Source organism: Rhinichthys klamathensis, unplaced genomic scaffold, assembly GCF_029890125.1.
Source record: "Rhinichthys klamathensis goyatoka isolate OS25496 unplaced genomic scaffold, OSU_Roscu_1.1 h1tg000101l_1, whole genome shotgun sequence".
NCBI classification, from domain to species: Eukaryota; Metazoa; Chordata; class Actinopteri; order Cypriniformes; family Leuciscidae; genus Rhinichthys; species Rhinichthys klamathensis.
This window is the reverse complement of record NW_026606640.1, coordinates 258,748-286,219: the sequence shown is the minus strand read 5'-3', so window position 1 is coordinate 286,219 and position 27,472 is coordinate 258,748. Positions and strand designations below refer to the sequence as shown.

The 27,472-nt window shown below is 38.5% G+C and overlaps 1 protein-coding gene across 1 annotated transcript in view; it reads left to right on the top strand.

Moving 5' to 3' along the window:
• trrap (transformation/transcription domain-associated protein) overlaps positions 1–27,472 on the top strand; it is a 103,098-nt gene that overhangs the window by 43,741 nt on the left and 31,885 nt on the right. Inside the window, exons 38-58 of the mRNA XM_056253031.1 lie at positions 628–756; positions 1,183–1,449; positions 2,775–2,981; positions 3,298–3,456; positions 3,578–3,712; positions 3,845–3,955; positions 4,040–4,186; positions 8,734–8,947; positions 9,167–9,292; positions 10,631–10,777; positions 13,144–13,346; positions 14,818–14,939; positions 15,365–15,578; positions 16,873–17,052; positions 19,616–19,762; positions 20,778–20,897; positions 21,988–22,275; positions 22,544–22,681; positions 23,270–23,373; positions 23,758–23,893; positions 25,866–26,057. Coding sequence (XP_056109006.1) covers positions 628–756; positions 1,183–1,449; positions 2,775–2,981; positions 3,298–3,456; positions 3,578–3,712; positions 3,845–3,955; positions 4,040–4,186; positions 8,734–8,947; positions 9,167–9,292; positions 10,631–10,777; positions 13,144–13,346; positions 14,818–14,939; positions 15,365–15,578; positions 16,873–17,052; positions 19,616–19,762; positions 20,778–20,897; positions 21,988–22,275; positions 22,544–22,681; positions 23,270–23,373; positions 23,758–23,893; positions 25,866–26,057 — 3,486 coding nt within the window. The remainder of the gene's footprint in view (positions 1–627; positions 757–1,182; positions 1,450–2,774; positions 2,982–3,297; positions 3,457–3,577; positions 3,713–3,844; positions 3,956–4,039; positions 4,187–8,733; positions 8,948–9,166; positions 9,293–10,630; positions 10,778–13,143; positions 13,347–14,817; positions 14,940–15,364; positions 15,579–16,872; positions 17,053–19,615; positions 19,763–20,777; positions 20,898–21,987; positions 22,276–22,543; positions 22,682–23,269; positions 23,374–23,757; positions 23,894–25,865; positions 26,058–27,472) is intronic.

The window sequence follows — 27,472 nt, the reverse complement described above, 5'->3', positions numbered from 1 at the left end:
ATAACACATAAGAGGTGACATCTGGGAAGTCAAGGTAGGAGGAATTAGGGGTTTTGAACATCTAAAAACATGGTAACAATTAGCTGATGACGGTAATATGATGATCATTAGAGTGGTTAATAACAGTGAGCTTTCAAATGAACTGAATCTGGGCTGCCACGTTGTGCCTGACTGTCTTTTCTGTTCTCTTCATACATTTAAATGGCTTTATTAATGCCGGAGCTTCCAAAGCTGCCCTGGTGTTGATCATTTAAGCAAATTCAATCAATTTAGTAAATACGATGGTTAAAACTATGTAGATTATCAATAATAATAATAATTATTATTATAAATAATTATTTATTATCATATTTTAACAATGATTATATTTTATTATTATATTTTATTATATTATATTTTATCTAAACAAAATGTAAACCAAACTCTATGGAAACAAACTTAAATATGCATTTGAATTAAAAGCCAAGTCTGGGTCAATAAGAAAAAAACAAACTTAATTTTGTCTTTTTTCCCCCTCCAACAATAGTAATACGGCTCATTTGAGAATATCAAAGGACTAGGAATGTGTCTGTTTATTGATGTAAATAAATTAATGCTGCTTGTATATTATTTTTGTCTGTTGTCCAGGTGTTGCAGCACATCTTGAACCCAGCCTTCCTGCACAGCTTTGAGAAAGGGGAAGGTGAGCAACTCCTTGGGCCGCCCAATCCAGAGGGTGACAACCCTGAGAGCATCACTAGTGTCTTCATCACCAAGGTAAACCCTATACAGCACCTCCAGACCAGCTGCAGTGGCAGTGCTGTCACTCTCTCTTTATCGAGTCACTACTTCATCTACGATGACCTCTGGCTGTTATTTCACTGGCCGAAATTTCAAGGCATCACTTAAGGTCATAGTGTTTGTTTTTCAAACTAACCCAATGAGACACAGAGGTGAAGGTTAATAGCCTTCATTTATTTCATGCTTAAATTGATTGTCTCTCCCCAGCTGGTAATCATTGCAAAGAGCAAACCAATCAGTCTGTTTGTTTCCAGGGTCTGTTTTCAACACCTCCAGCAGGAGAGGAACCTGTTGAAGTTGAAATATACTTTTAAATCTGCTGTACATCACAGCTGTGGCATCACGGCACTGAAGACAATGCATCTTTTAGTGTCTTTTGACACATGCCTATCGTTTTTGCAGGTACTTGACCCTGAGAAGCAGGCCGATCTGGCAGACTCATTGAGGATCTACCTGCTTCAGTTCTCGACCCTGCTGGTAGAGCACGCCCCCCACCACATCCATGACAACAACAAGAGCAGGAACAGCAAGCTGAGGCGTCTCATGACCTTTGCTTGGCCGTGCCTGCTCCCCAAAACCTGTGTGGATCCGGCCTGCAAGTACAGCGGCCACCTCTTGCTGGCTCACATTATTGCCAAGTTTGCCATTCACAAGAAGATTGTTTTACAGGTGAGCAGGCACCAAAATTTCAACTGCCAAAAATACTATGAAATGCCTTTATCTAATTTTGTCCGATTGAACAGAGGCAGAAAATATTGGTCCAAAAAAAGTAAGAGAAATAATTTCTTTAACAGTTGTTAACTCAGTCTTTGACGTGGAGAAAAAACAGCAAGCCTGTGAAAATTGTCCAGGTTTAATCATTTACTATAATCAACAGCTGATGATATCAAATATGATATTGGGAAATATATCAAATATAAGTGTGTATAATATATAATATACAAATAAGTACATTTTTTAAATGTATTACCTAAAATCAGGTTTTTTTGTGCATCAAAAAATGTTTTTGAAAATGTACGCTACCATTCAAAGGTTTGGGGTTTGTAAGATATATATTTTTGGGGGTTTTAAAGTATGTTTCTTACCAAGGCTGCATTTATTTTATCAATAAACTTTCATAACATTTCACAATATTGCCATTTTGACTATTTAAGCAGTTTTCATTAAAAAAAACTTTTCTTTTTTCTTTTAAAATGTAATTTATTCTTCTGATGACAAAGGTGAACTTTCAGCAAACATGACTTTAGTCTTCAGTGTCACATGATCATTCAGAGATCATTCTAATGTTCTGATTTTGTTAATACGAAGGTCTCTTATCATTGTTGCAAATAGTTTTACATGTTTATATTTTTATGAAATATTTATATTTTAAATAGAGCTTTTTTGTAACATTTATGCTTTTACAGTCACTTTTGATCAATTTAAAGCAACCGTGCTAAATAAAACTTAATTTCTTTTAAAAAAAACATGCTGACCCCAAACTTTTAAAAGTTAGAGTCAATATGTCAAAGCAATTGTTTTTCTATTTTTTCATTTTATTGAAACAATTTATAAATTTTTAGATTCTATATGTCTTTGTGAAGTCATACCAATTGAAGGAAATCAGAATTATAACTTAAAAAAAATATTACAATTTTGATAGAAGTGATCTTTTTAAATAAAAAAAGACTAAAAGATCATTACCTCTAAAAAAAAGGAGGTTTACCTTTTTCTGCCTGTTTGTCTAGAATTTATTGGCTCGGGCCATGATGAAATTAAAAGAACCTACAGATGTGGGCTGTTGAATCTGTCATTTTCTTTCTGAAATAATTAACCCATAACATACATTACACATATACAAACAAATATGTTTTCAGACCCTTTGCTGATAAAATGCATTTCTCAAACCCAAATTCCTCACTTACCTCAGTATTTTAAAGGATAGAGCTTTTGCTACTCCAAGTTTTTTGGGAAGTCACTTCAGTCAACTTCTACTGTGAACTACTTCTATGCAGGTTTTCCATAGTCTGCTAAAGGCTCATACTATGGAGGCACGTGCCATTGTTCGGCAGGCCATGGCAATTCTCACACCTGCTGTACCTGCTCGGATGGAGGACGGTCATCAAATGCTCACGCACTGGACCCGCAAGATCATTGTGGAGGAGGGCCACACAGTTCCCCAACTTGTTCATATACTTCATCTCATTGTACAGCACTTCAGAGTATGTAACATCACTTAACTCACCATAAAGATAATTGTCATACTAATGTCTCCCATAGTACAGCTAGTGCATATCCACTGTGTATTTGATTTATAATCATATTTTTTGATGTAATAGATTTAGTAGTAATAGCTTAAAATATCTATATATTTTGACTTTTGCTTTGGGGATACTTTATTGCTTATTTAATTGTATTATCCGATATTCACAATGTTCAATTTATATTGCATAGCTTAAGCTATTAGTTCGTTTGGTGGTTCATATAACATTTAGTTTTTTTTGTAGAGTTTGATAGTGTATGTTTCTCTGTTTACAGGTATATTACCCAGTGAGACATCACCTGGTTCAGCACATGATCAGTGCTATGCAGCGATTGGGCTTCACCCCTAGTGTGACTATCGAACAGAGGAAGTTGGCAGTGGATTTAGCTGAGGTGGTCATCAAGTGGGAGCTCCAGAGAATCAAAGACCAACAGGTCTGTCGCCAGGAAATAAGATGGCATAATCAGTTTTGAAAAAAAGTTTTGGTTTTCTGTGATTAAAATGTATTGTGCTTTAGATTCTGGCAGTTTATTGGGTGTGAATTTCTTTTTGCAGCCGGAATCGGAGGCTGATTCAGTAAGTGTGGGCGAGGGTACGAGCGGAGCCTCTGCTGCTATGAAGAGAGGAATATCTGTTGATTCGGCACAAGACGTGAAGAGATTCCGCACTGCTGCTGGTACTGTCGGCACGGTGAGGAAACCTTAAACCGCTCGCTGACGCCTGAGTGTGACCACTGTAATCAGTCTTTTGCGCTCTGTACCCTGATGGACTCTGCCATGTTTAAGCACATTGGCTGTATTATGTTTGTGTTGGTATGTGCAGGTCTTTAGCCGCAGTCAGTCGATGCCAGGCACCGAGGCTTTACTTACCAAACCTGTGGAGAAGCAGCACACAGACACCGTAGTCAACTTCCTCATCCGCATCGCCTGCCAGGTTGTTATTTCATACCTGCTAAGTGAATCTTACTGAGGCGTTCACTAATACTTATACAGGCTAAATCCTGCTCTGTGTTTGCAGGTGAATGATAGCACTAATGTAGCTGGCTCGCCCGGTGAGCTGCTGTCCCGTCGCTGTGTGAACCTCATGAAGACTGCCCTCAGGCCAGATATGTGGCCCCGTGCCGAACTTAAACTGCAGTGGTTCGACAAGCTCCTCATGACAGTGGTAAGTTTGAAGTGTCTGAGATTTTTTTTTATACCAGAAATGGTGCATTTTAAGCTTTATGGGTTTTTGGTATCTTTTCCTTTATTCTTATATATAAAAAAAATATGTATTTATTTATTTATGAATGAGACTGGCAACAATAGTGAGAAGGAAGGAAGTGGGATCAGGGATATGGATTTGAAGTCTTGTTGCCAGGAAGAGCATCGCTGTTCAATGTATTACGTGTATAATAGCTAGGCCATGACTACATTTGAGTCTGAATGTGAGATTTATTAGTTCTTGTCTCATTGTAAAAAAAATAACCTCATAAGAGTTTGACAAATGTAAGTCTGTGCAAACCAACAGGAATGTTTGTAATGGAAATTTAGTCTGTTTTTTGCGTGTGATTTGTCTGTTCAGACTAGTGCGTAAAACAGGCTGAAGGAAAATGCAAATTCACTCTCTGTCTGTAGGTGGCACATTTAGCAAAGCAGAAATACCCTGGTTACTTTAGACACAAAGCGCTACGTAACTTTGTTTCTGACACCTGCTTGTCATGGAGAAGAAAAGAAGTCAAACAGTATTTGCATGTTTTCATGTTATTTCGCAATGGTCTTAATCAGAGAACGCCAAACACAAGAATACAGAGACGAGAGTTCCGGGTTCTTTATATGCCATTAGTGAAATATCTCTTTGCAAAATACTCTGCTCGTGAGTGCCACCATGTTGTGTGGTTTTATGTAACAGCTGCAGCTCTGGGCATGTGATCAAAATCGTGAATCCTATTGGTTGGGTGGTTTTCTTTGCAGTGTCATGGAAAAAAGATTAGAACTGATCAATGACAAATTGATGGCGCATTGATGGCATTCGAATGTTTGTGTCAATCTGAACAGACTCATTAACAGCCGATCGTTCAAATTAAAATGTTTATTGCAAAATTTCGTCTTGGTGTGAACAAGACTTGAAGTGTTCGTCTTGGAGATGAAGACCGCCATATCCTGTTCCTCTCACATCCCTCTTCATTATTTCCAGTGCCTTTCCAAGAGCAGTTTTGATGCCAGCAAAATCGATATCCTCCCTCTTATGAATGATTTTTCTTTCTTTGGAGTTCACTGGTGTGACTAACTCAGCTGTCATCTGAGAGAACATCTCTCAGTTAGTGAGCGTCAGCCACCTGCACTATTATCACTGTAACCTCCCATCCCTCACTCCCATTTTCTCTCACTCCACCTGTTAAGAAGCAATGGGCTTCCTGTTGTTTGGACACACCAAACTATCAAATCTTTTTTAGGGCAGACCGTTATGCGACTCCCTATGCTCATATAGGCCAGTGATTGAAATGCTCTGATATGGCAGAGAGATGACACAGATGGTGGTACCAGCGCCTGATTTGGTAGCACCAAATATAAGAATTAATAATATGAATTATTAGTATTACATGTTTAGTTTCTTGAAAATGCAAATTTGACCGTAATTTGAGTTGACAGTAGCTAGAGATGCCAACGTAAATTTATTTTCATTAACAAAAACATTAACATCTATAAACGTTGTAACAACCTAATTTATATAGGGTGAACTCTAAGTATTCTGACAGTGTGTTAGAACTCTACTGTTACAATTGGTCGTCTGTAATGTACCTCACTACCATGCAAAAAGTAACTTTATGGTTTTATATTTGTAATATTATCCGAAACACATGAAGTATAAATACAAATGCAAAAAAATTATATATTTTAACAAATACTGTAATTATATTCAATTACTTTAATATACATGTCTATGTTATAACAATAATATAATCAAATTTAAGATTATCCCATATTAATGCCACAATACCATGTTTACAGTTAATGTTACTATAGTAAATCCATGGTAAATGTTGGTGATTTGTGGATTGAAAAGCCTTCTAACTTGATTATTGACACGTTTCGTTTTTGAATGTCAGCACTGTTTCATCTGGCTTTAAACTAGTTTAAATCAACGAGATATTAGTGGTTTGCAAAGAAGAACTCTGTGCTGATCTCAAACACGTTTCTCTGTATCTCACATTGCTGTTTAGTGGCCACGTGATGGAGATGGTCTGCGTGTAGCTTGCGCTGCGCTGTCTTTTGAGCAGAGTTGATAAATCGTCCACGTGGAACAGACAGTTCAAACGAGTAGCTCTGTTTCTTTCCACTTGCTGCATTTAATGTATATCATACACAACAGAAATGGCAACGCTTATCAGTTACTCAAATTGGTAGAGACACCAGTGTGACCTCTAACAAAATTAGTCGCACAGGCAGGAAAAAAGGTCACAAAATGCGTCCATTTAGGCCCCGTCCACACTACTGCGTTTTCGTTTAAAAACGGAGACCTTTTGCTACGTTTGCACCTCCCATCCACACTAAAACGGCAAAAACGGAGACCCAAAACGGAGAAGTTTAGAAACGCTGCCTATCCGTTTTTCGTTTTGAAACTCCGGAGGGCGTTTTAGTGTAGACGGGTCAAGACGGAGGACTTTAGAAACGATGACGTAGTAGAGGCTCACGCTCGGCTCTATGATCGGGTGTCATCAGTCATGGCGTATATCTTTGCTAGCAGCTGTTGTTCAAGTAAATTCTGCATTTTACACTGCTATAACTGCCTACATGCGCCGGAGTCAAGCTATTATTCGAGCGATCTGTGACAATTCCCGTGTGCAGCGGCGGCGTTGACCGTACAAGGAGCGTCGGTTTGGGGTTAACCCAGAGCATGGTGGGATAATTTTATCAATGAAGTTGTGTTTACACCGGCACGCGCATGCCCAGTGTTGGTGAATGGTCACGTGATCCGCGTTTTCAGTCGTTTTAATGTGGACGGAGATCAATTCTAATACGCAGCTAAAACGCTGGTGTGGACGGAGATCGTATTCGTTTTAATTCTCCGTTTCTAAACTAAAACGCAGTAGTGTGGATGGGGCCTTAGTCAGTCTAGAGCCCTGCATCCTTTCCATCTTTATTTTCAGAGTGGGTCAATGACACTTCCTGTGGCATGAGTTTGACAAACAGGTCACTCATCGGCTGTGCCCCAGAGCCCTGTTGAGTGAGTGAGGTGATCTTTTCAGGTGCTCTTATCCAAACTAATGAACAGTGCTGCAAATCTTAGGGGCTTTTACCATCTCATTGTGCCGGCTTGTCAGTGATTAAAGAACAGGCTGCATGGACAGCTTTGGCTTTGTGGAGGTCTGTCTGTCAGTCCCTCAGCCCTCAGGGGCCAGACCATAGTTGTCAATATTCAGTAGCCCCTGAAACCTAATCAGCACTGGTTTTTACTCATTGTGACAAGCCTGTGCACTACTTGACATAAATGAGAGAATAAAGAGATTTACTGTGTTAATTAATTTTAAAGCTTTGTGTGACCCCAGAAGTTTCAGTAGTCCAGTTAGATGTCATCATTTATTAACTTTTGAGTGACAGTAAAGGCATTTATAATGTTATGAAAACATTGAAAAAATGTATCACGGTTTCCACAAAAATATTAAGCACAACTGTTTTTAGCATTAATTATAATAAGAAATGTTTCTTGGGCACCAAATCACCATATTAGAATGATTTCTGAAGAATCATGTGACACTGAAGACTGGAGTAATGATGCTGAAAATTAAGCCTTGCCAACACAGTTATAAATATGCTACTTTAAAGGTTCCTAATTTTGTTATGGAGGTCTCCCACAATAGGTTTTACATCCATCCGAAGTAAAAAAAAAAAAAACACCTTTTATTTTCTCACAATATACATTGCAGCATCACCTCTTTTCTCACAGTGTCTGAAACGGCTCTATCAAGGATCCAGTCCCTCTAAACCAGGGCTGGGCAATTCTGGTCCTTGAGATCCACTTTCCTGCAGAGTTTAGCTCCAACTCTAATCTAACTCCCCTTCTTGCAGCTTTCTTGTAATCCTGAAGATCTTGGTTAGCTTGTTCAGGTGTGTTTTATTAGTGTTGTAAGTAAGCTCTGCAGGTAAGTATGTCAGGGCCAGAGTTGCTCTAAACCCCTCTTTTTCAAGAGCCTCCTCTGATCTGATTTTCACATTTCGTTGTGATTGGCACATCTCGGAAACGCTATTGCCGTATTTGAATTTCCTTGGAAATGGATGCATTGCTTTTGTAGCACAGACAACAGCGTCTTCTCAGCATGACAACAACACAAACCAAACTCTTCCAGGGCTCAGCTACAACTAGAGTGTTTGAGGGCGAGTCAAAGTAAAAGTTGTTTGCAGGCAGCCATTGAAAATCATAGGCTAGCATTATGCACATTTCTACAAACTGGTATAGGTTCATGCAGGAAGTAAGACTGAAATTACTGACCACTCGTTTCAGACAGTTCAGAACCGGTTCTTTTGGGAGGCAATAACTTTATTTATCGTTCACTTTGATCTTTGAAACTTTGCACATCTTTTACATTCACAGACAACTATATTACACACTGCATGAAAGCATAAGAGACTTTTCTTAAAATATTAATAAATATTACAGACCTCAAACTTTTGAACAGTAGTGTCAGTTCATGTTTACTCTTATTAATCAGTGCATCCTCTTCTGTTTTTCAGGAGCAGCCAAATCAGGCGAACTTCTCCAATATCTGCACAGGACTGGAGATTCTCAGCTTCCTTCTGTCAGTGCTGCAGCCTCCAGCCATCCTCGCACATTTCAAGCCCCTGCAGCGTGGCATTGCAGCTTGCATGACCTGTGGAAACACCAAAGTGTTGAGGGCGGTCCACTCCCTCCTGTCCAGACTCATGAGCACCTTCCCCACAGAACCCAGTGAGTAGATCAAGCTCTGATCGGTGATATCTGGGGGGGCATCATTGTTAAAGTTGGCATGAAATTGAAGTTGCGATGGTCTGTGAAGTCTGAGTGAATGGCTTCTTGAACAAGAAAAAATTGTCCCAATTTGTCCTTTGGGAATTGAAAGGATTGTTGTCATTTGAAAACTAGGGTAACCATTTACATTTTTCTTCCAATATTTTGGTTTTTCTTTAGGCACATCCTCCGTTGCTTCCAAGTATGAGGAGCTGGAGTGTTTGTACGCTGCTGTAGGAAAAGTCATTTATGAAGGCCTCACCAACTACGAGAAAGCCAGCAGCGCTAACCCAACTCAATTGTTCGGTGAGAATTGAATAGCTCTACTACCTGACCAAAGGCTGACCAAACTCTTATAGTTGGTATGGAATGCAATGGTGTGGAATGGTCACACTTATTAGAGGTCTTTAACTACTATGTACAGTACTTAACATAAAAAACTTATTGTGTTCATGATGTATTGCAAAACACTTTTGCTGCTATTGAGGTGGGATATGGGTAAGGTTAGGGAAAGGTTTTGTGTATGGTTCGGTTTAAAAATGGGTTTAAGGGAAAGGTTAAAAGTGTAATTCTTGATGTAATTACAGATGTAATAACATGCAGGCATTTTTTAAATGCAAGTCAAATATAAACGCTTGTATGGAAACAATGTGCATTTTATTAAATTATTAATTAAAGTGTTATTACATAGTAGTTATAAACACTTAATATAAATTGGGACCTATAATTGTATACTTATCATTGGATTTTGTACATTACCATTCAAAAGTTTGGGTTCAGTATGATTTGAAAAAAAAATGCTCTTAGTTATTTGGCAAGGATGCAATAAATTGATTAAAGGGACAATAAATGCTATGCTTTTGAACTTTCCATTCATTAAAGAATCCTGAAAAAAATATATCGCCATTTCCACAAAAATATTAAGCAGCACAACAGTTTTTAACATTAACAATAATAAAAAATGTTCTTGAGCATCAAATCAGTATGTTAGAATGATTTCTGAAGGATCATGTGACACTGAAGACTGGATTAATGGCTGCTGAAAATCCTCTTTTTAAATTGTGATAATATTTCACAATAACTCTTTTATCAAATAAATTCATCTTACTAAAACATTAAAAAAATCTTACCAACCCCAAACGTTTGGATGGTGGTGTACTTGTATATGGATCCCTTTCAGATGAGATATTTTACAAAAGAATACTCCTCTTTAATTATTTTATAATTGAAAACCAAAAAGTGATAACTCTATTGAATAACATTCTAAAGTTACCAGTGTTTCATTTCAGCCCAAAATGGCATCATTGGTCAATAAATGCCTCCTGATTCCGCTCTGGCAATGCTCTAGAGTTACATTTACCACTGATGCACTGTATGTGTCTCCATCGAGGGTGACTTTTTACATTTATCTTTTCTCCCCAGAGCTGTTATCTAAGAAATGCATTACTCAGATTTTTTTTTTGTGTCCCTATCCTTACCCGGTAACTCGGTTAGATTTCTTCAGAAATGTCCTTGTAATACAACTACAGGGACAAAGAAGCTGCACCCAAAGTCATTAGCAGGCGCATGTCGCTTGCTGTCCCTGACAGTGTCGTGAGAGCAGCGGGGCTTCATGTTACCAGCTTCTCTCTCCTCTGCTTCCAGGAACGCTGATGATCTTGAAGTCCGCCTGCAGCAACAATTCCAGCTACATCGACCGCCTCATTTCCGTTTTCATGCGCTCCCTGCAGAAGATGGTGAGGGAGCACCTGAGCCCGCAACCTAACCCTGGAACCGCTGAAACCAGCACAGGTGACCATTCTTTAGACACTTTGGTCAAGGAGGGTTTTTTTTTGTAATTTGGCATAATTTATTTTATTTTACTTTACTTTATTATTTTTTTTTATTTACTACAATTACTTATTACTTTGATATATTTAAAAAAAAAAAATATATATATGTTGCAACCAGCATGCAGGAAAATAAAAGCAGAAATTTATATCATAGAGAGGACCCCTGCAGAACTGGGTGTCAAGATCAAGATCAAAGTATCTTAAAATATCAGATATTTTGACTTTTATTATTTATTAGTAAAGGTTAGTTCTAGGGATGCACGATATATCGGCCACCATATCAGTATCAGTATCGGCCGATAGATGTTTGTTTTTAATGTTATAGTTATCGGCCTGATAAGAAAATCTGGCCGATATATTAAAACCGATAAATAATGGATTATTTCCTTCGGCTGAGACACTTCAGATGCTCACTGTTCACCATGATCTTTTTGAATTGCTTGAAATATGATTGGAATCACTTAAAAAAAGGAAAATACAGTTAAGTGCAATGTGCAGCGCAAATCTGTCAAATATGCTACACAAAATTATAATGATAACATTATAATTGTGTGCTTGAGACATGGCTTTTAATGGTGAGACTTTTGTTTTTGTAATCAGGCTCTCAAATTATATAAAAATTTGGATTTAGATTTATCGGCCAATACATGGTTATCGGCTTTCAAATATAAAGAATTATCGTTGTCGGTATAGGCCAACATCGGTACATCCCTAGGTCAGATTGTAAAATGCCATGTAATGCGGCGACTCAAAAACTGAATGATATTTATAAATTAACAAATATCATGAATTATTAAAGAAACTACTTTTTATCTTAAATATATTCTTTTTTTAATTAATAATTTGTATGCACAAATGTATTCAAGGTTTAATGAAAATAAGTTATTACTTTATGGCTACTCATTACAGTGTAAAGTTGTCTAAACTGATATGAAAGTTTTTTAAAACCATATAAAACATGATTTTTAAACTTTGGATTTTTAATGTATTGTGTAGACTCTTATGACATTGACCCACTAAGTAAATTTAAACTGAACAGGCAACACCGAGGTCAGATCAGTTCTTATTTTGATGGCACTCAGAGGATTGCTAAATCATCTGAATCAATCCTAATTGGCTAACTGTCTAGAGGCAACCATGCAAAGGTAATGCAATATAGTATGCTCTGCTCAATTTAAACAATTTTGTGCATTAGCACTGGCCTCTTTCTGTCATTAGCCCATCTGCACTTGGTTAAGATCACTTCCTCCCTTCCAGGAGGCCATTTTCAAGCCTTTAAAGATTTCAAGCTTGACTTTATTTTGGATAGTATATGGAAGCCAGCTGAGGTAGGTTAAGATCTATTGCTTTGTCTGACAGAATGGGTTTTCTTCCTCTTGGCCTAGAAATGACAGTCTGTCTTAAATTTAGTCTTTTGACAGTATGATGGAAAAATATACACTCTTACTGGGACAGCTTTAATCCTGTTGTCTGCAGTCATCTGGAGGAGTTTAAAAAGTGGGCAGAAAGACAAAAAGACACGTTGTCACCTTGGAGCAGAGTGTGAGAGAAAGAACCGTTAGACTCCAGCGTGTGCTATCCATATTTGACCACTGGGTGCTGCAGGAGGGCCAATCAAATGCTCTGAGACCAGCCCACAAATCCATCCATACTGAGAAACATCTTCTGTGATTGAAGTCAAAAATCTCCAACTGTGTCCACTGGAATATAAAATCCAGACAATCCCATCTGCTCTGTGCCTTCTAGATGCTATTATGGTTTTTAAATGGTACATTGAGATGGGATTGAACAGACACGCGCACATTCGCACACTCTCGGCCCTGCCTGTCCTGTGTTGTCTGAATGGCCTCACACTGCAATGTCACCCTGACAGCGTCGCCCAAGACCTCCTCACAGCATGAGTCAGTGGCGAACTGGAAATCAGCCTCTAACATATTCTCCCCCAAGGCTTCGACTCATCAGAACAATCACATTTTACCTTGAGCAAATCAAGCAGAAAATACATTCAGAGGCCAAACTAAACTCATAACCCGTCTCCGTTCTGCTACGACTCCATGCTAAAACTCAATCACGTTTCCCCCATTTTCAGCTGGCAGAATTTTGAATTTTGTGGTTCATATCCTCAGCTGTCTTTGACCATTTTTGATATATGTTCAATGCTTGCCTTTGAGATTTATGTAATATTTGGCTGTATAGGTGAGCTTGGTGTAGTTTTTCCTGGCCTGTGAACCTAAACAAAAGGGAAAATAGTGTTCAACTATCACAAATTTCTGTTGAATATCACTCATATAATCATGTGCTCACATTCTTCTATGTTGTTTGTAGTGACAAGTGAGTTGGTCATGCTCAGTCTGGATCTGGTGAAGACGAGACTGTCGGTCATGAATATGGAAATGAGAAAAAACTTCATCCAGGTCATTATCACCTCCCTCATCGAGAAATCTCCAGACCCAAAGATTCTTCGCGCTGTGGTGAAGATTGTGGAGGAATGGGTCAAAAACTCTGGCAACTCCATGGCCACCAACCAGGTAAACTCTGTCAGGCTGATGTCTCGAAATATTGAATCTGTCAGAGCCTGGTGTCGTATGAGGAATAACATTCTCCTTTGTATTTTGAGTTTAGACTTCAGTGAACTATGAAAACATACCTGCATGAACTTTCAGAACTTAAAACTTTGCCAGTCCAGAAAGACTATTTATTAAAATTAAGCAGCAAAGATGAAATTTACATGTCAGTCACTCTTGGGTGATTAGATTATCTTGGCTGCTCAGGGACGGTAGAGTAACATGGAGGATAAAGGATTGATGCTATTATTGCTACTGTGTGGACCATTGGTTCTCAACATTTTTGACTCCAAAAACCCCATTTGTTTGCTGAGGACCCCAGCCTCCTGGTTAAGAACCAGTGGTGTAGATGGTTTAAACTATATGTTGTTCCAAATTATCACAAATTTAGAAACGTGCAGCAAAAATAGTCTTTTATAAGATCTCTAATCATTTTAATCTGACCTTGATAGTTTATGTGGTACATTTTTGGCATGGATTGTTTTGTGGTCCTGTCACAATGTAATGCAGACTTTGCAAAGAGGCTATTGAATGATGGGGCAGTAAAAATGATAGTCGACAGCAAGGTCAGAAAGAGGATGGAAAATGGTCATTATAACTGGACCTCAGGGAAAAGCGTTAAAAAATAAAAAATGTACGACACATGACACCTTAAAGGGTACTTTAAATGTACTTATTTTTAATTTATTTATGCATTTATTTTTCTTTTATTCTTTTTTTAATTTATTTACATATTTTGGACATTCAAAAAATGTGGTTGTCAAATTTGGAGCGGATGTGGTCTAAGAGGAAGAAAAGAGATGAGTGTTATTTTTGTGCCACCAAACAGAATTGCAAAAACAATGAATCTTTCCAAACAGATTTGCCTTTTGTCTGTTATTGGTCTGACCAGTGACCACCCAAAACTCACGTCACTGCTTAAGCCAGTGTTGTTGGTTGAGATACAGAAACGAGCAGGGCTGTGTTTTGATAGCGCCACAGTTCTTGCTATTTTTAGGGAAATTCACTACAAATGGGTTAACCTGGTTCATGCTTCATGCATTATTAGTTTAACATGGTGTAACTAGGATTTCCAGTTCTGTAGACTTTCTAACCTCGCAATAGTAAACCAACCTTGTGTCGACTCTGAATAGACCTGTGTTAAACACTTGAGCTCAAAGCCTACCCTGCTGTAAATGAGGCATTGTGTATTCAGCGCGCTGTGGCCCGGACAGCTGAACTCGGGTGTCTGTTCTGTTAGCCCAAGGCGAGAGAGCAGACAGGGAGAAAAAGGAGCCGAGCAAAGGTGTTGCACAGCTCTCCTGATAGATGAAAGATAAATGGACTGTATCAATCTATTGCCCCCTCCTCCTTTCTCCTCTCCTCTCCTCTCCTCTTCCAATCCCTTTCTATTCTGCTGTCTTACTCTCTCTCTTTGTCTTCGTTTCTTTCCTAGGTGCCTAATCCAAGAGAGAAGTCCATTCTGCTGGTGAAAATGATGACCTACATTGAGAAGCGCTTTCCTGATGACCTTGAATTGAATGCCCAGTTCCTGGACCTCGTTAATTACGTCTACAGGTAATTACGCCGATTAATCATAGGGTCTGCTGTCCGCGCTGGCCCTCCATCTATTGCTATTAGCAACAAGACTGCGGCTGGTGGGTGGTAGGCTTGATTTTGATTGCTAACGTTGGGGCTGTGGGTGTTTGGCGGCTGAGGGGCAAAAGGCATTAGGGGTCACCGTCACCCTGGGCAAAAGAGCATTTCTCCAGTGTCAAGAGCAATCATCCTAGTGAGAACCCACATGTCTAAGTCAACAGTTCTAGTTGCATCTATGCTGGAACACATGTAGTCCTTAATAGCTGTGGATTACTTAAGACCTACCAAGTTTTTTATTGTCACGGTGTATTTCATGGGGTCTCAGAAGGCAAATACAACAACAGTCTTGCAGTGTTTGTCTGAAGCACTTCAGTATTTGTTTTTTTTTTTGTTTTGTTTTTCAGAGATGAGAACCTTTCAGGAAGTGACATAACATCCAAGCTGGAGCCAGCATTCTTGTCAGGGCTGCGCTGCACCCAGCCACTGATCAGAGCAAAGTTTTTTGAGGTGTTTGATTCATCAATGAAGCGACGAGTCTATGAGAGGCTTCTGTATATTTGCTGCTCGCAGAACTGGGAGGCCATGGGCAGCCACTTCTGGATCAAACAGTGCACAGAGGTACAGGCATATTTTATTGGGGGGGGGGACAAAAAGAGGAAAACGCATAAAAGATGTGAAAATTTGTTTAATTTCTTTCTTGCTGGTTAGAGATGCACCAATATTGAATTTTTTGGAGAAACCTGCTAATTGTGTTTGACTAGTAGATCCAATATAAGTAAGTGACGTGAAGGCCAAGTATGGTAACCCATACTCAGAATCTGTCATCTGCATTTAACCCATCCAAGTTAGTGCACACACATTAGGGGTAGTGAGTAGTACACACACACACTGCAAACCATGGGCACACACACCCGGAGCAGTGGGTAGCCATTTTGCTGTGGCCCCCGGGGAGCGATTGGGGTATAGGTGCCTTACTCGAGGGCACCTCAGTTGTTTTCCTGCTGGTATTGAGAATCGAACCCATGACCTTTTGTATATACATTCTTGTATGTGTATACTGCCTATATATATGTTATTAGATAGTAAATATTATACATAAAGTATTAAATGAAACCTTAAACGTTGATTGATATAAATAAACAAATATTTAAAATAAATATAAAAGAATATATTATATAAAAAAAATAATTATTATAAATAGATATACTATTTATTTATTTATTTATTTAAATTTTTTAGTTTCATTTAGTATTTTAGGAATAAAATTTCTGATATAACATTGCATGTCACCACAACAGGATATGTCTAAATTTTTTGATAATAATAAAAAAAACTATATATTGTACATCTCCAATCATTATGCAAGCTCTATGCAGAATTAATAATAATTCATAATAATGCACATGCTTAAATTACACCGAAGCTAATTGCACTTTACATAGCACTTAAATGCATACTGACAACGTCACAATTTTCACCTTAATTTTTAATACTTTTTCTATTGATTGTTAATGCATTCACCATAATGTAACAGCTCTGGTTTTTGGCTGCTCCTGCACAAGTCAGGTCACAATCCATCCATCTCAGCCACAATCAATGCTACTCTGGCTCTTGAATTATTAATGATGTCCTACACATGGCGGCTGTGTGCGCGATTAATCCTCCCGTGATGGAGTAGAAGAACATTCACTGTTGGAGCTCTACAGATGTGTCAAGCATTTAGATGTATGTACGCTAGTGGTTAAAAATGGCAGCTGTTAAACAATGCTGGCTCACGCAGGTGTCATTTATGTGTGAACGTTAGCTACTTTTTTCTATGTGATGTGTTCCTCACAGCCAGAGCAGCTGTTTGCGTGTGTGTTTGAGCAATCGTGGCAGTTCAGAGTTTGATACTGTCGTCTCTGCTTCACAGCTGCTGCTGGCGGTCTGTGAGAGGAACACCACCATTGGCACCAGCTGCCAGGGCTCCATGCTCCCCTCCATCACCAACGTCATAAACCTGGCTGACAGCCATGACCGTGCTGCTTTCGCCATGGCGACGCATATCAAACAGGAACCTCGAGAGAGAGAAAACAGCGAGACCAAGGAGGAGGTCAGCTGAGCCATTCTGTGTATACAAACATCTTTACAGAAAAGCTTGTTTTGTGCCTTTATGGCCTAATTTAGCTCTACTATCAAATTCTGATATATAGAGAAAGTTTTAATTAAAACCAAAATGATGCATTCATCAGAATCTAGAAATTTACTACTTTTTATATATTATGATTCTATATTGATGTTTGACTACATTTTGAGTTGGGGAGATATTAGAGCAGGAGATTAAAAAATGGTGATTCTTGAGGGAACTGCTTAGAGGTTCTTGCAATTATGTATGAAACATAATTACAAAAAATGTATAATAATATAAGAAATATATTAGGGCTGCCCTCTAATAGTTGACTAAACGTTAGTCGAAGAGAAGAGGATTGGTCGACTAAATTGTAATAATTCGGTTAGTCGTAAAGGTCACGCAGTGACAGATCGCTAACACGGCTAGTCCATGTGTTAATATGTCGGGCAAAAAATCCAAAGTGTTGGAACATTTCCAGATATGACGTGGGACCTCAAACATGACTTATTTAAAACAAGTTTTAAAGTTTTAACTTTATTGTTAATGTTAACCTATATAAATGTGCATTAATATTAGGCACAAATCTAATCATGCGGAATATCATGCGGAAGCTAAATTTGTACCCCTTGACTACATGTTTAATTGAACTTCCACATCCACGCTATTGGAGTGCATTTTCTCAAAGGCCGGCTCCATTGCGAGCAAGACAGAGCTCACTTCTCCCTTTCTCATAATATGAGAAGACTGAGATCAGAGGAAGAAAAATAGTGACTGTGAGGCAGGTATACCCTATTGTCCATACTGTTGTAGTGTTTCAGTTTGCTGCTATGTATTTTATTTATTTGGGTTTATATAATGTATATAATTTTGTTTGTGTTTGGACCTCTGAAGGCCCCGATATACTCCAACGAAGTTCTTTTTCATTCTTCGCTTAGGGTTAAAACAAAGTTCGAAATACGTGACTAGCGATATACTGTTAGCGAACATCCAACACCACCCACACTGCTGAGAGCGAAGTTTAGATGAAATATGTGCTGCACGCTTTCCTCTCAATAACAAAATAAGCACACAACAAAATTGAGAAAACGGCCAGCATTTTTAATAAAACATAGGAAAAGGATCTGATCATTGCAATGCAATGTTTGCACAAGCTCTCCAATTTGGCACTCTAGTAAAGTCACATCACGTTATTTATATAGCACTTTAAACAATAGATTGCTTAAAATCAAGCAGCTTTACCGTATTAAACATGAAAAACCGTGTCAGTGTCTCATTTCATCAGAAGTACAACTTCAGTGTCTACTATAAAGCAGCTCTCCAGTGTGTTCATGTTTTCACTCGCGGATGTCTGAACTAGACAGACTGAACAGGAGAAATGAAGCGGAAAATATTTCCACGTGAAAGAAGGTTGAGCCTCCACGAGCAAGCTTAATGCACATGCTGGAGCTCTTCGGTTCTATTTTAAATGCTCATTATTTTATTCTATTTAAAGCTGCAGTCCGTAACTTTTTTGGGTTAAAAATTATCCAAAATAAATTTGAGCAGGCTTGCCTTAGCTCGATTCAAAACGGTAAGCTTGTAATAATATTTTTAATTCCCGTGGTACTGGTGGACTTCCGCGGGAAATTCGAGCATGTCTTTGCGTCATTACGTCACATCTGTACACATAAAGGAGGACTTTAGGCTAGTAGGCTATATTGCGTGTGAGGATGTTGGAGGTGGAGATTTATTGCCTTTTCTCACTGCACTTGATATAATTAAACTGATCAATTTGATGGCGGATCCAGAAAGGTTCAAACGACAATCACCAGTGACAACTAGAGACTCACCCGCTGTAAAATGCAAAAGACTTCCTACTTCGGAGTGGCTACAAAAAAAAGAGACTGTAACTGGGACCGTGCGAAAACAAAGATAAATATCAGAAGGGCATTAAATGTAGTCATGCAATGCTGATGTTGTTAACATTAACAATTTGAGAACAAAGTATAATTTGCACGGTTTGATGTGATATGATAAGCAATCGTTAGATTTAATCAGCGCAATTTACTGCAATGCTTTTTTCCCCTTTGTTGGTCAGAACAAAGGTGGATGTTTCTTACTAGTTCAGATGACATTTTCCAGTGAAAATTCGTATGTTGGTCATAATTCCAAAAAGAATAATCTGTCATTCCGAATCACAGTATCCACACCGGCGTGGCGACTGACAGCCGCACATTCTCCTCAAACATTAATTCATCCGCGCTGTGCCCTGCCGAGGCACAACGCACGTAAAGTTGATAATTCCTCGAATAACTGCAATTGCAGATTTCGAACAGAGATGGCGACAAAGAGGAAAAACTACGGACTGCAGCTTTAAATTCTTTCAAATCTGTATCCTGCATCTGTGCTCAATTCAAGTTCAGTCATTTATTTCAGGAATTCAGAGACATTCTCAGTTCAGTTCCAAATGGTGCAGACCTCGAGTTCATAGTGGCCTGCTGTAAGTGTAGCAAGTAAACAAATGTTCTTCCAATATTTTATGTTTTTGTGACCTTTTCATCTGTAGGATGTGGAGATAGACATTGAACTGGCACCTGGAGACCAGACCAGCCTCCCCAAGACCAAGGAGCAGGCGGAGAGAGACACGGGCAACCAGCTGCACATGCTCACCAACCGCCACGACAAGTTCCTGGACTCCCTGAGAGAGGTCAAGGTGAGCAATCACCTCAACATATGTCGCCCTCACGAGTGCACCCCCTTAGGCAGTGGGAAAAGCCAAGCAAAACTTAAAAAAGGACACTGGTTACATAAAGGACATATGTAGGAATGAGTCACATGTAGAAGCCATACAGGCTTGAACAGTGAGATTTTAATATGCACCTTTGGTTCTTGCTACTTTCATCTCTAGCCTGCTCTTCCTCATTTGGCTTCTCCCTCATAATTGTCTCTGTTAAAGAGAGTTTGATCAGGGCAACATGGGATTCTGTCTCTGAGCGCTTTGAGGTCACAACGTCATTGATTTCTATTTAATCCTGGACACGGTTCTGCTTTATATGCACCTCTCAAGCAGGCTTTAGATAAATGATGAAGTAAGGAGTTCAAAGACCTGACCTGACTGCTTTGCCCACCGGAGCCGCTGTCAGGAACCACAGCACACATTTGAGTTCTGACTTATGCTAACATCTCTATTCTTCTTGTGGTCAGAGGTCCAAACCTTTTTCGTGCAATTATGCCCTAAGAATTATTCAGTGGCAAGATGTGATTGACCGGTCATGCATTTTAAAGTACACTGATCCCTTAAGAAAAGTCATTTTTTGAGAAGGAATAGTCCCTTTTGCCCTTGAATGTTTGGTGCCATAAGTGAAGATTCAATTGTAAGTATCATTTTCTGCTTTGCAGAATGTTAGTTTAACTTGATATACTAAAACTGAAAGAAAACGAATAAAAATGATATAAATACACAACAAAATTACAAAAACTTTAACTGTTATTACGGTATGTATCCAGTTTATTTTTTATTTTTTTATATTTTAAAAAGTAAAATGGTTATTGTAACATTGACAAAGGTTTCCTAGTAGACTTTGGAACTGAAACAAGGTGCACTTCTGTTAATCGGCTGAGCTGGCACTGTTATCAGCCAATGCGATAATCTCAAGTGGCTAAATGTGGGTTGATTAATGGCCGATTTATTGCCTATCAGTAAATGAGTCTCTTGTGTGTGTAATCAGACGGGAGCACTGCTGAATGCTCTGGTTCAGTTGTGCCACATCTCCACCCCACTGGCCGAGAAGACCTGGGTCCAGCTCTTCCCCCGCCTCTGGAAGATTCTGTCGGACCGCCAGCAGCATGTGAGTACTTCACTGTCCCAGTTCTCCAAAGAGTTGAGCTGACAGTTGGCTGTTTTTTAAATCTAAACATTTTCCATCTAAATGCAGCATATGACTGCTGATGGCTTTAAACTGACCTTTGTTGTGGTTAAAGTGTAGACTGACTGTTTTACTACTAATAATGCATATGACTGCAGAATCAGCATGCAAAATGTGTGTTAATGGTGTCAGAGGTTGTGCCTTTCCGCTCATCTTGGAGATCTTTGCATGGGTGGGGGTCCGACGGGCTGTCTTTCTGCCCCTGCCGCTGAACTTAAACAAGCAGCATTTGCTAATGAGCAGAAATTAAGCCTTTTATGCAAATTTCAGAGTTTAATGGACCAGATGTCTTAAGTATTAGAATTCTCATTAAAGAGCTTTAATTTAGAGTGACTGGGGCTGTAGACTGTTACAACTAATATTCAAAATAGAAATCTTCAGCTTTATGGCTTTTGTTTGTAGGAGGTATATAAAAAAGGACATATTTACTGCGCCAGTCTTTTCTATAATAATAATGCAAAACTCTGTGTAACATGGGCTATTTTTCTTTAGAGTCGTCATGCCTATTGAATATTTATGGCAAATTCTGATTGTTTGGTGTGATGTTAGGTGAGTGAGGAACTACTTAAAGGAGTTTTTTGCATTTTATTTGAAATGTTATTATAAAGTTCTCAAACTTATACTATTCTATTGATTAGGGTAAAGCATTATTAAAATTCAGGCCGATGGCATTAAGCCAATGCAAAAAAAAAAAGCTAACTAAAATTAAATCTTAAATCAATTGTTTTCTTAAAGCATACAAAGTATTATATATAAATATCCTTTAAAAAAAATTTTTTGTTTGTTTTATTAAAAAAAAATATATATTTTATTGTGTGGATATTAATTGAGAATTTCTGTAGATTACATTTAACAGCATTAATAAATTCTTAGAACTAAAGGTAATCTAAATGTAAAAGTGGGGAAATGAACATGGCCGATAAACATCTATAACAATTCAGCCAATGACCAATATTGCATATAAATACATCATGCATTTCTAATTTTGAACTTTTGTATCCCTTTTTTTTAGGCACTGTCAGGCGAGATGGGTCCGTTCCTGTGTAGTGGTAGTCATCAAGCTCAGAGAGATTGTCAGCCCAGTGCTTTAAACTGCTTTGTGGAGGCCATGTCTCAGTGCGTGCCGCCCATACCCATCAGGCCCTGCGTACTGAAGTACTTAGGCAAGACCCACAATCTATGGTTACGCTCCACCCTGATGCTGGAGCAGCAAGCCTTTGAGAAAGGCCTTAGCTTGCACATCAAACCCAAACAGAGCACAGAGTTCTACGAGCAGGAAAGCATCACTCCTCCACAGCAGGTACAGTGATTCATGAGCTCTTTTTCAATCTTTGTGGATATTCTTGGCAGAGGAAGTTTTGTGTTCTGAAGGTTCCCCAGTGTCACTCAAAATGAACTTGTGTGCTGAATTTCCAGTTGGCTTTGTTTTGACCTGTCAGTGAGTTCAGTTTTGAAGTATCCCAGCATTCAAGCTGCTTATGCTAAGCAGTCACCTCATTGGAACACCTCTGAATATGGATGTGTTTGTCCCCTATATTCTTTGAAGATGTGTTTTCGTATTCCCTCAGGAGATCCTTGACTCGCTGGCAGAGCTTTACTCCCTTCTGCAGGAGGAGGACATGTGGGCGGGGCTGTGGCAGAAGAGATGCAAGTTTCCTGAATCAAGCACCGCCATTGCGTACGAGCAGCATGGCTTCTTTGAACAGGTGAGAGAGACTGAAATTATCGTATCTGCATGTATTTATTTAGGGCCATATGATTTCCGCATTGCAAAATATGCAGATTGGATTGTGGAAATCAGTCAAAATGGCGGAATGTCATGGAATTTGGACAAATTCGGATGAATAAATCCAAAAAGGGTTGTACACTTAATCAAATCACTAATGTCAGTGAATATTAAAATGCAAAAAGACTGTTCAGATTGCATGTTACATTTCACAAGATTAATTAAATTGTTTTTTTGTATTCATTTGATTAAAAATGTTTTTAATAAGAAATTATATAATCATAAAACACAGCATCCAGAAAAGTTAAAAAACAGACAACAACAGAATTTCTGAAAAAATTAAACATTTCATGGGTCACTGTTATTGTTAAAATTTTAATAAATTATTAAATTGTTAGTTTTAGGAATTTAATGGATTAGGCATACTTTTTGATTATTAATTAAACCATTAACACAGGAAAACAGAAAATACAGAATTTGGGGAAAAATAAAATGGATTTCTTAGGGACCTATGTATTGTCGCTCTTATATTTTAAGATGTTAACAATTCTGGTTCCATCATCATTAGGCTCAAGAAACCTACGAGAAGGCAATGGAGAAAGCTCGCAAAGAGCACAATGTTTCGCCCGCCATCTTCCCCGAGTACCAGCTGTGGGAGGATCACTGGATCCGGTGAGTTGAAAAAGCATAGCTCAGACTCAACACTTGATATGTCCACTGTCAAGTAAGTTTTCCATCCTCATTGAAAGGAAAATACTGCAGATAAGACAAACCACCAACAAAACCACAGCCAATAAGATGCATTATTTTTAATATACCCAAAAAGAGTGTGGCAACCTAGCACAATGCAAATATATCCAAATGACTAACATAGATTGACCAAAATTATGCTCTCAAAGTTTTGCTCTCAAAAACTCAATGTCAAATAATGAATTGTCTCACATGGAAATTGTCAGCTGTCAAAAAACCTGTTTTATTAATATCCTGGACCATCTGTTATATTCAAATATATAATGTAAAATGTAATATAAATCTAAATCGTATGTTGATTTCCAGCTGTTCTAAAGAGCTGAACCAGTGGGAGCCTCTGACTGAGTACGGGCAATCTAAAGGCCATAACAACCCATACTTGGTGCTGGAGTGTGCCTGGAGAGTGTCCAACTGGGCCGCCATGAAAGATGCTTTGGTGCAGGTAAACTCAGTACCACATTGCAATCAACACACATAGGGATTTAAGATTTGTGAGTAATTGTCTGTTTTATTTAAGGTCTTTACTTTATCTATCTTGTCTGAATACTTGCCATGTTACTCAACGCAAACCTAAAGCAATATGTTTTAGTAAGTTCACAATCAGTCTATAAATACATACACTACTTGTAAAGTCGGTAAGATTATTTTAATGTCTATGAAAGAAGGCTCTTATGCTCACCAAGGTAATTATTTGATGGAAAATACAGTAAAAACATTAATTATTACAATTTACTGTTTTCTATTTTAATATATTTTAGCATATGTTACTCCAGTCTTCAGTGTGACAAGGTTCTTCAGAAATATTTCATATATGCTGATTTGCTGCTCAAGAAACATTTCTTATTTTTTTCAGCGGAGAAAACGGTGAAATAGTTTGAGAAATGGTTTTGCGGAAACTGATATTTTCCCATATTTTTTAATGAAATAGATTTGTGATATTTTATTTTTTTTGTAACTGCATTTACTGTTTATTTTGACCCATTGCGCCCTTTAATGTGCCATTTCTGAATAACTTTATTATTCTTTATTTTTTAAATATGTATTTACTGTATATATAAGGGCCTGTAAGAGTTTTCATTAAAGTATGTTATTTGGCTAGATACTCTGCATTTTGGAGTAAGATTTGCACACACACTTCCAGTGCAGTAAGATAACTTAAAAGCATAGTTATGACTTCACTGACACCTCAAATTATTATTGGAGTTTCACCATATTGCCAAATGTAAAAAGCGCACCACTTTTTATGCAGAAAGTCACACTCTCAACTATTCTTGCCGAATTGTTTATGACTTCAGAATTGTAGCCTTGCCGTCGGTGGGTAATTTATGGGCTTCACTTCTAAAACAAAGTAGAAAAAGTGTGCGATAGAGTCTGGACACATTATAAATACTCTTGGCTCTTGTTCAAGGAGACTTGGAACGAATCCATTCAGGTTTCTGTCCTAAGGTGACACCTAATTAAATTGTCCAGCACCAGCAACCCTTCCACTCCTCCTCTTCCCTCTCCATTCGCTTTGCATCTAATATTTACGGATACGTGCTTGAATAATTGCTCAAACATCTGCTGGGAAGTGATTTGTTTTCTCCGTTCCAGGGCAGGCTGCTTGGCAGCAGCAGTTGCTCTCGGGAAGTTTAAATGTCCCCTCTTTCAATTAAAGGCAGGTGGATAAGGCCAACCCTGACGCAGGGTTATTTATCAAATGCTGGCCATGATAAGCGCACACTGACCAAAGAGTGTAAATCCCTCCAAATACTGTCATACTGCACAATGCCAGCAACCTGTACCGACTTTTTATTCTCCCTACGACCACCTATTTAGCTCGAATTGCAGTCTACACTGTGGAATAGGGTGACCAGATGACCATGAACAAAAACTAGGACACACATGCTGCTCAGGGATTCAAGTTCAAAATCATTATTTATAGCAATCAAACTAAAGCTTCGGTTAGCGTCCCGTTTGTAACCCCATCAGGATGTGGCTTGTAAAAACAAAACTAGTCACTCTAACTGCAAGTACACTACTGTTAAAAAGTCTGGGGTCAGTAAAAAAATATTTTTTTAGTAAGGACGCATTACATTGATCATAAGTAACAGACATTTATAAAGTTACAAAAGATTTCTATTTCAAATAAATGATATTAAGCAGCTATATTAACCAGCACAACTGTTGTCAGCATTGATGATAATAAGAAATGTTTCTTGCAAGTCTGCATATTAGAACTGAAGTTATTTTGTTGATTTATTTATCAGTTATTTTGAATTTTTAGTAATATTTCACAACATTACTGTTTTTACTGTATTTTTGATCAAATAAACGCAGTCTCGTTGAGCATAAACCATTTTAAAAAATCTTACGACCCCAAACTTTTGAACGGTAGTGTATGTTGATACAGCTGTGTTTCCTGTTTGCATCAGGTGGAGCTGAGCTGTCCAAAGGAAATGGCCTGGAAGGTGAACATGCATCGTGGCTACCTCGCCATCTGTCACCCAGAGGAACAGCAGCTCAACTTCATCGAGCGGCTGGTGGAGATGGCCAGCAGTCTGGCCATCAGAGAATGGAGGAGACTGCCACACATCGTTTCTCACGTTCACACGCCCCTGCTGCAGGTTAGGAGCATCAGTGTGTGAGCTGACAAACACCCTTTTTAACCAGATGTTCTCCAGCTCTAATTTAATGTTCTTGATGTTGTTCTTCACTTTTTCGAGCAGGGTAGCTCAATCAGAGCACCACAAGCGATCTGATCTAAATTGATTGTCAATTTTCTGATTCAGGAAAGCAGGAAAGACAAGCTTGAGACCACTTGAATCTTTATATAAAACAGCCCTTAAGATCCATGATAAAAAGACTCGTCAATATCACCACTGTAAAATAATGACTAAGTATAATATTTTAAATTTTGGAAATTTGATAATGCATTCGAATGTCTGTTTACTTTTTAAAATCATTCATAATGCTGTCGCCCCTCCTCTAAAAAAATTTATTGAGCTCAACTCTGAAAAAAAAAGAGCTACTCGGTCCGCCACTAGAGGAGAATGCAATATTCCAAATCGCAAAACCTCATTTGGCAAATCTGCCTTTTCTTTTGTGGCTATAACACAGTGGAACACGCTCCCCACACACCTTATTACCTGTACAAATCCTCAAACCTTCTCGAGTTTGACAAAAGCATGGTTATTGTCACAACAAAACTGTACACATCTATGAAATGTGTGTGTGTGTGTGTGTGTTTTTTACTGGGAGAGGTAGGGATCTTGATTGTTTAGTTTTGTCGGGGTGGGGTGGGGTTGGTTTTAGGAATGGGGGAAAATTGAGCATATGTTAGTTTTAATTGTAAATTAATTTTATGGTTAGAAAATTGTATATTTTAATGTTTTGTATTATTCTCTGCCAAGGGACTACGGGCGGAAAATAGCACTTGTGCTACAACCTGGCACAATGCATCTCTCTTTGTTTTTTAAACAAGGTTAATGTTAACTTGTGCATTGTCCCTATTTAAATAAAATGAATCAGAATCAGAAGCGATCTGATCTAAATTGATTGTCAATTTTAAATAATGATATCTCAAAAGCAGAACATCTGGTCCGATATCACCGCCGACAAGCTAGAGACTCGGGCAATCTCATTTTATGTGCAAGCACGTGACTTTATACAAACCCTTATAGCAGAGAGAGTGGTTAAAGCAGACACTTTTTTTTTATAATTTTTTTTTATTTTTATAATATCCTTCACTCTGCATTTTTGCACAATATCACTTTTTCCTTTGTCAGACTTGGTCCCTCCCTCCCTCTTTTTGGCCCTTTGGCCCTTTCTAAAATGCCTGAGATAGTGTTGACTGCACCATTGTGGTGCTCAATAGGCAGCTTGTATTAATATTCAGCAGAAAGAACTGCCTCCTGACTGCCACACGCATAATCAGGCAGAGCACACAATGGGACGGAGCCGAGGTGATGTGTGCCTCTAGATTAGGGTAATGTGTGAGAGCTGTCCATGCACCGCATCCTCTGGGGACTGTTAGAGACTA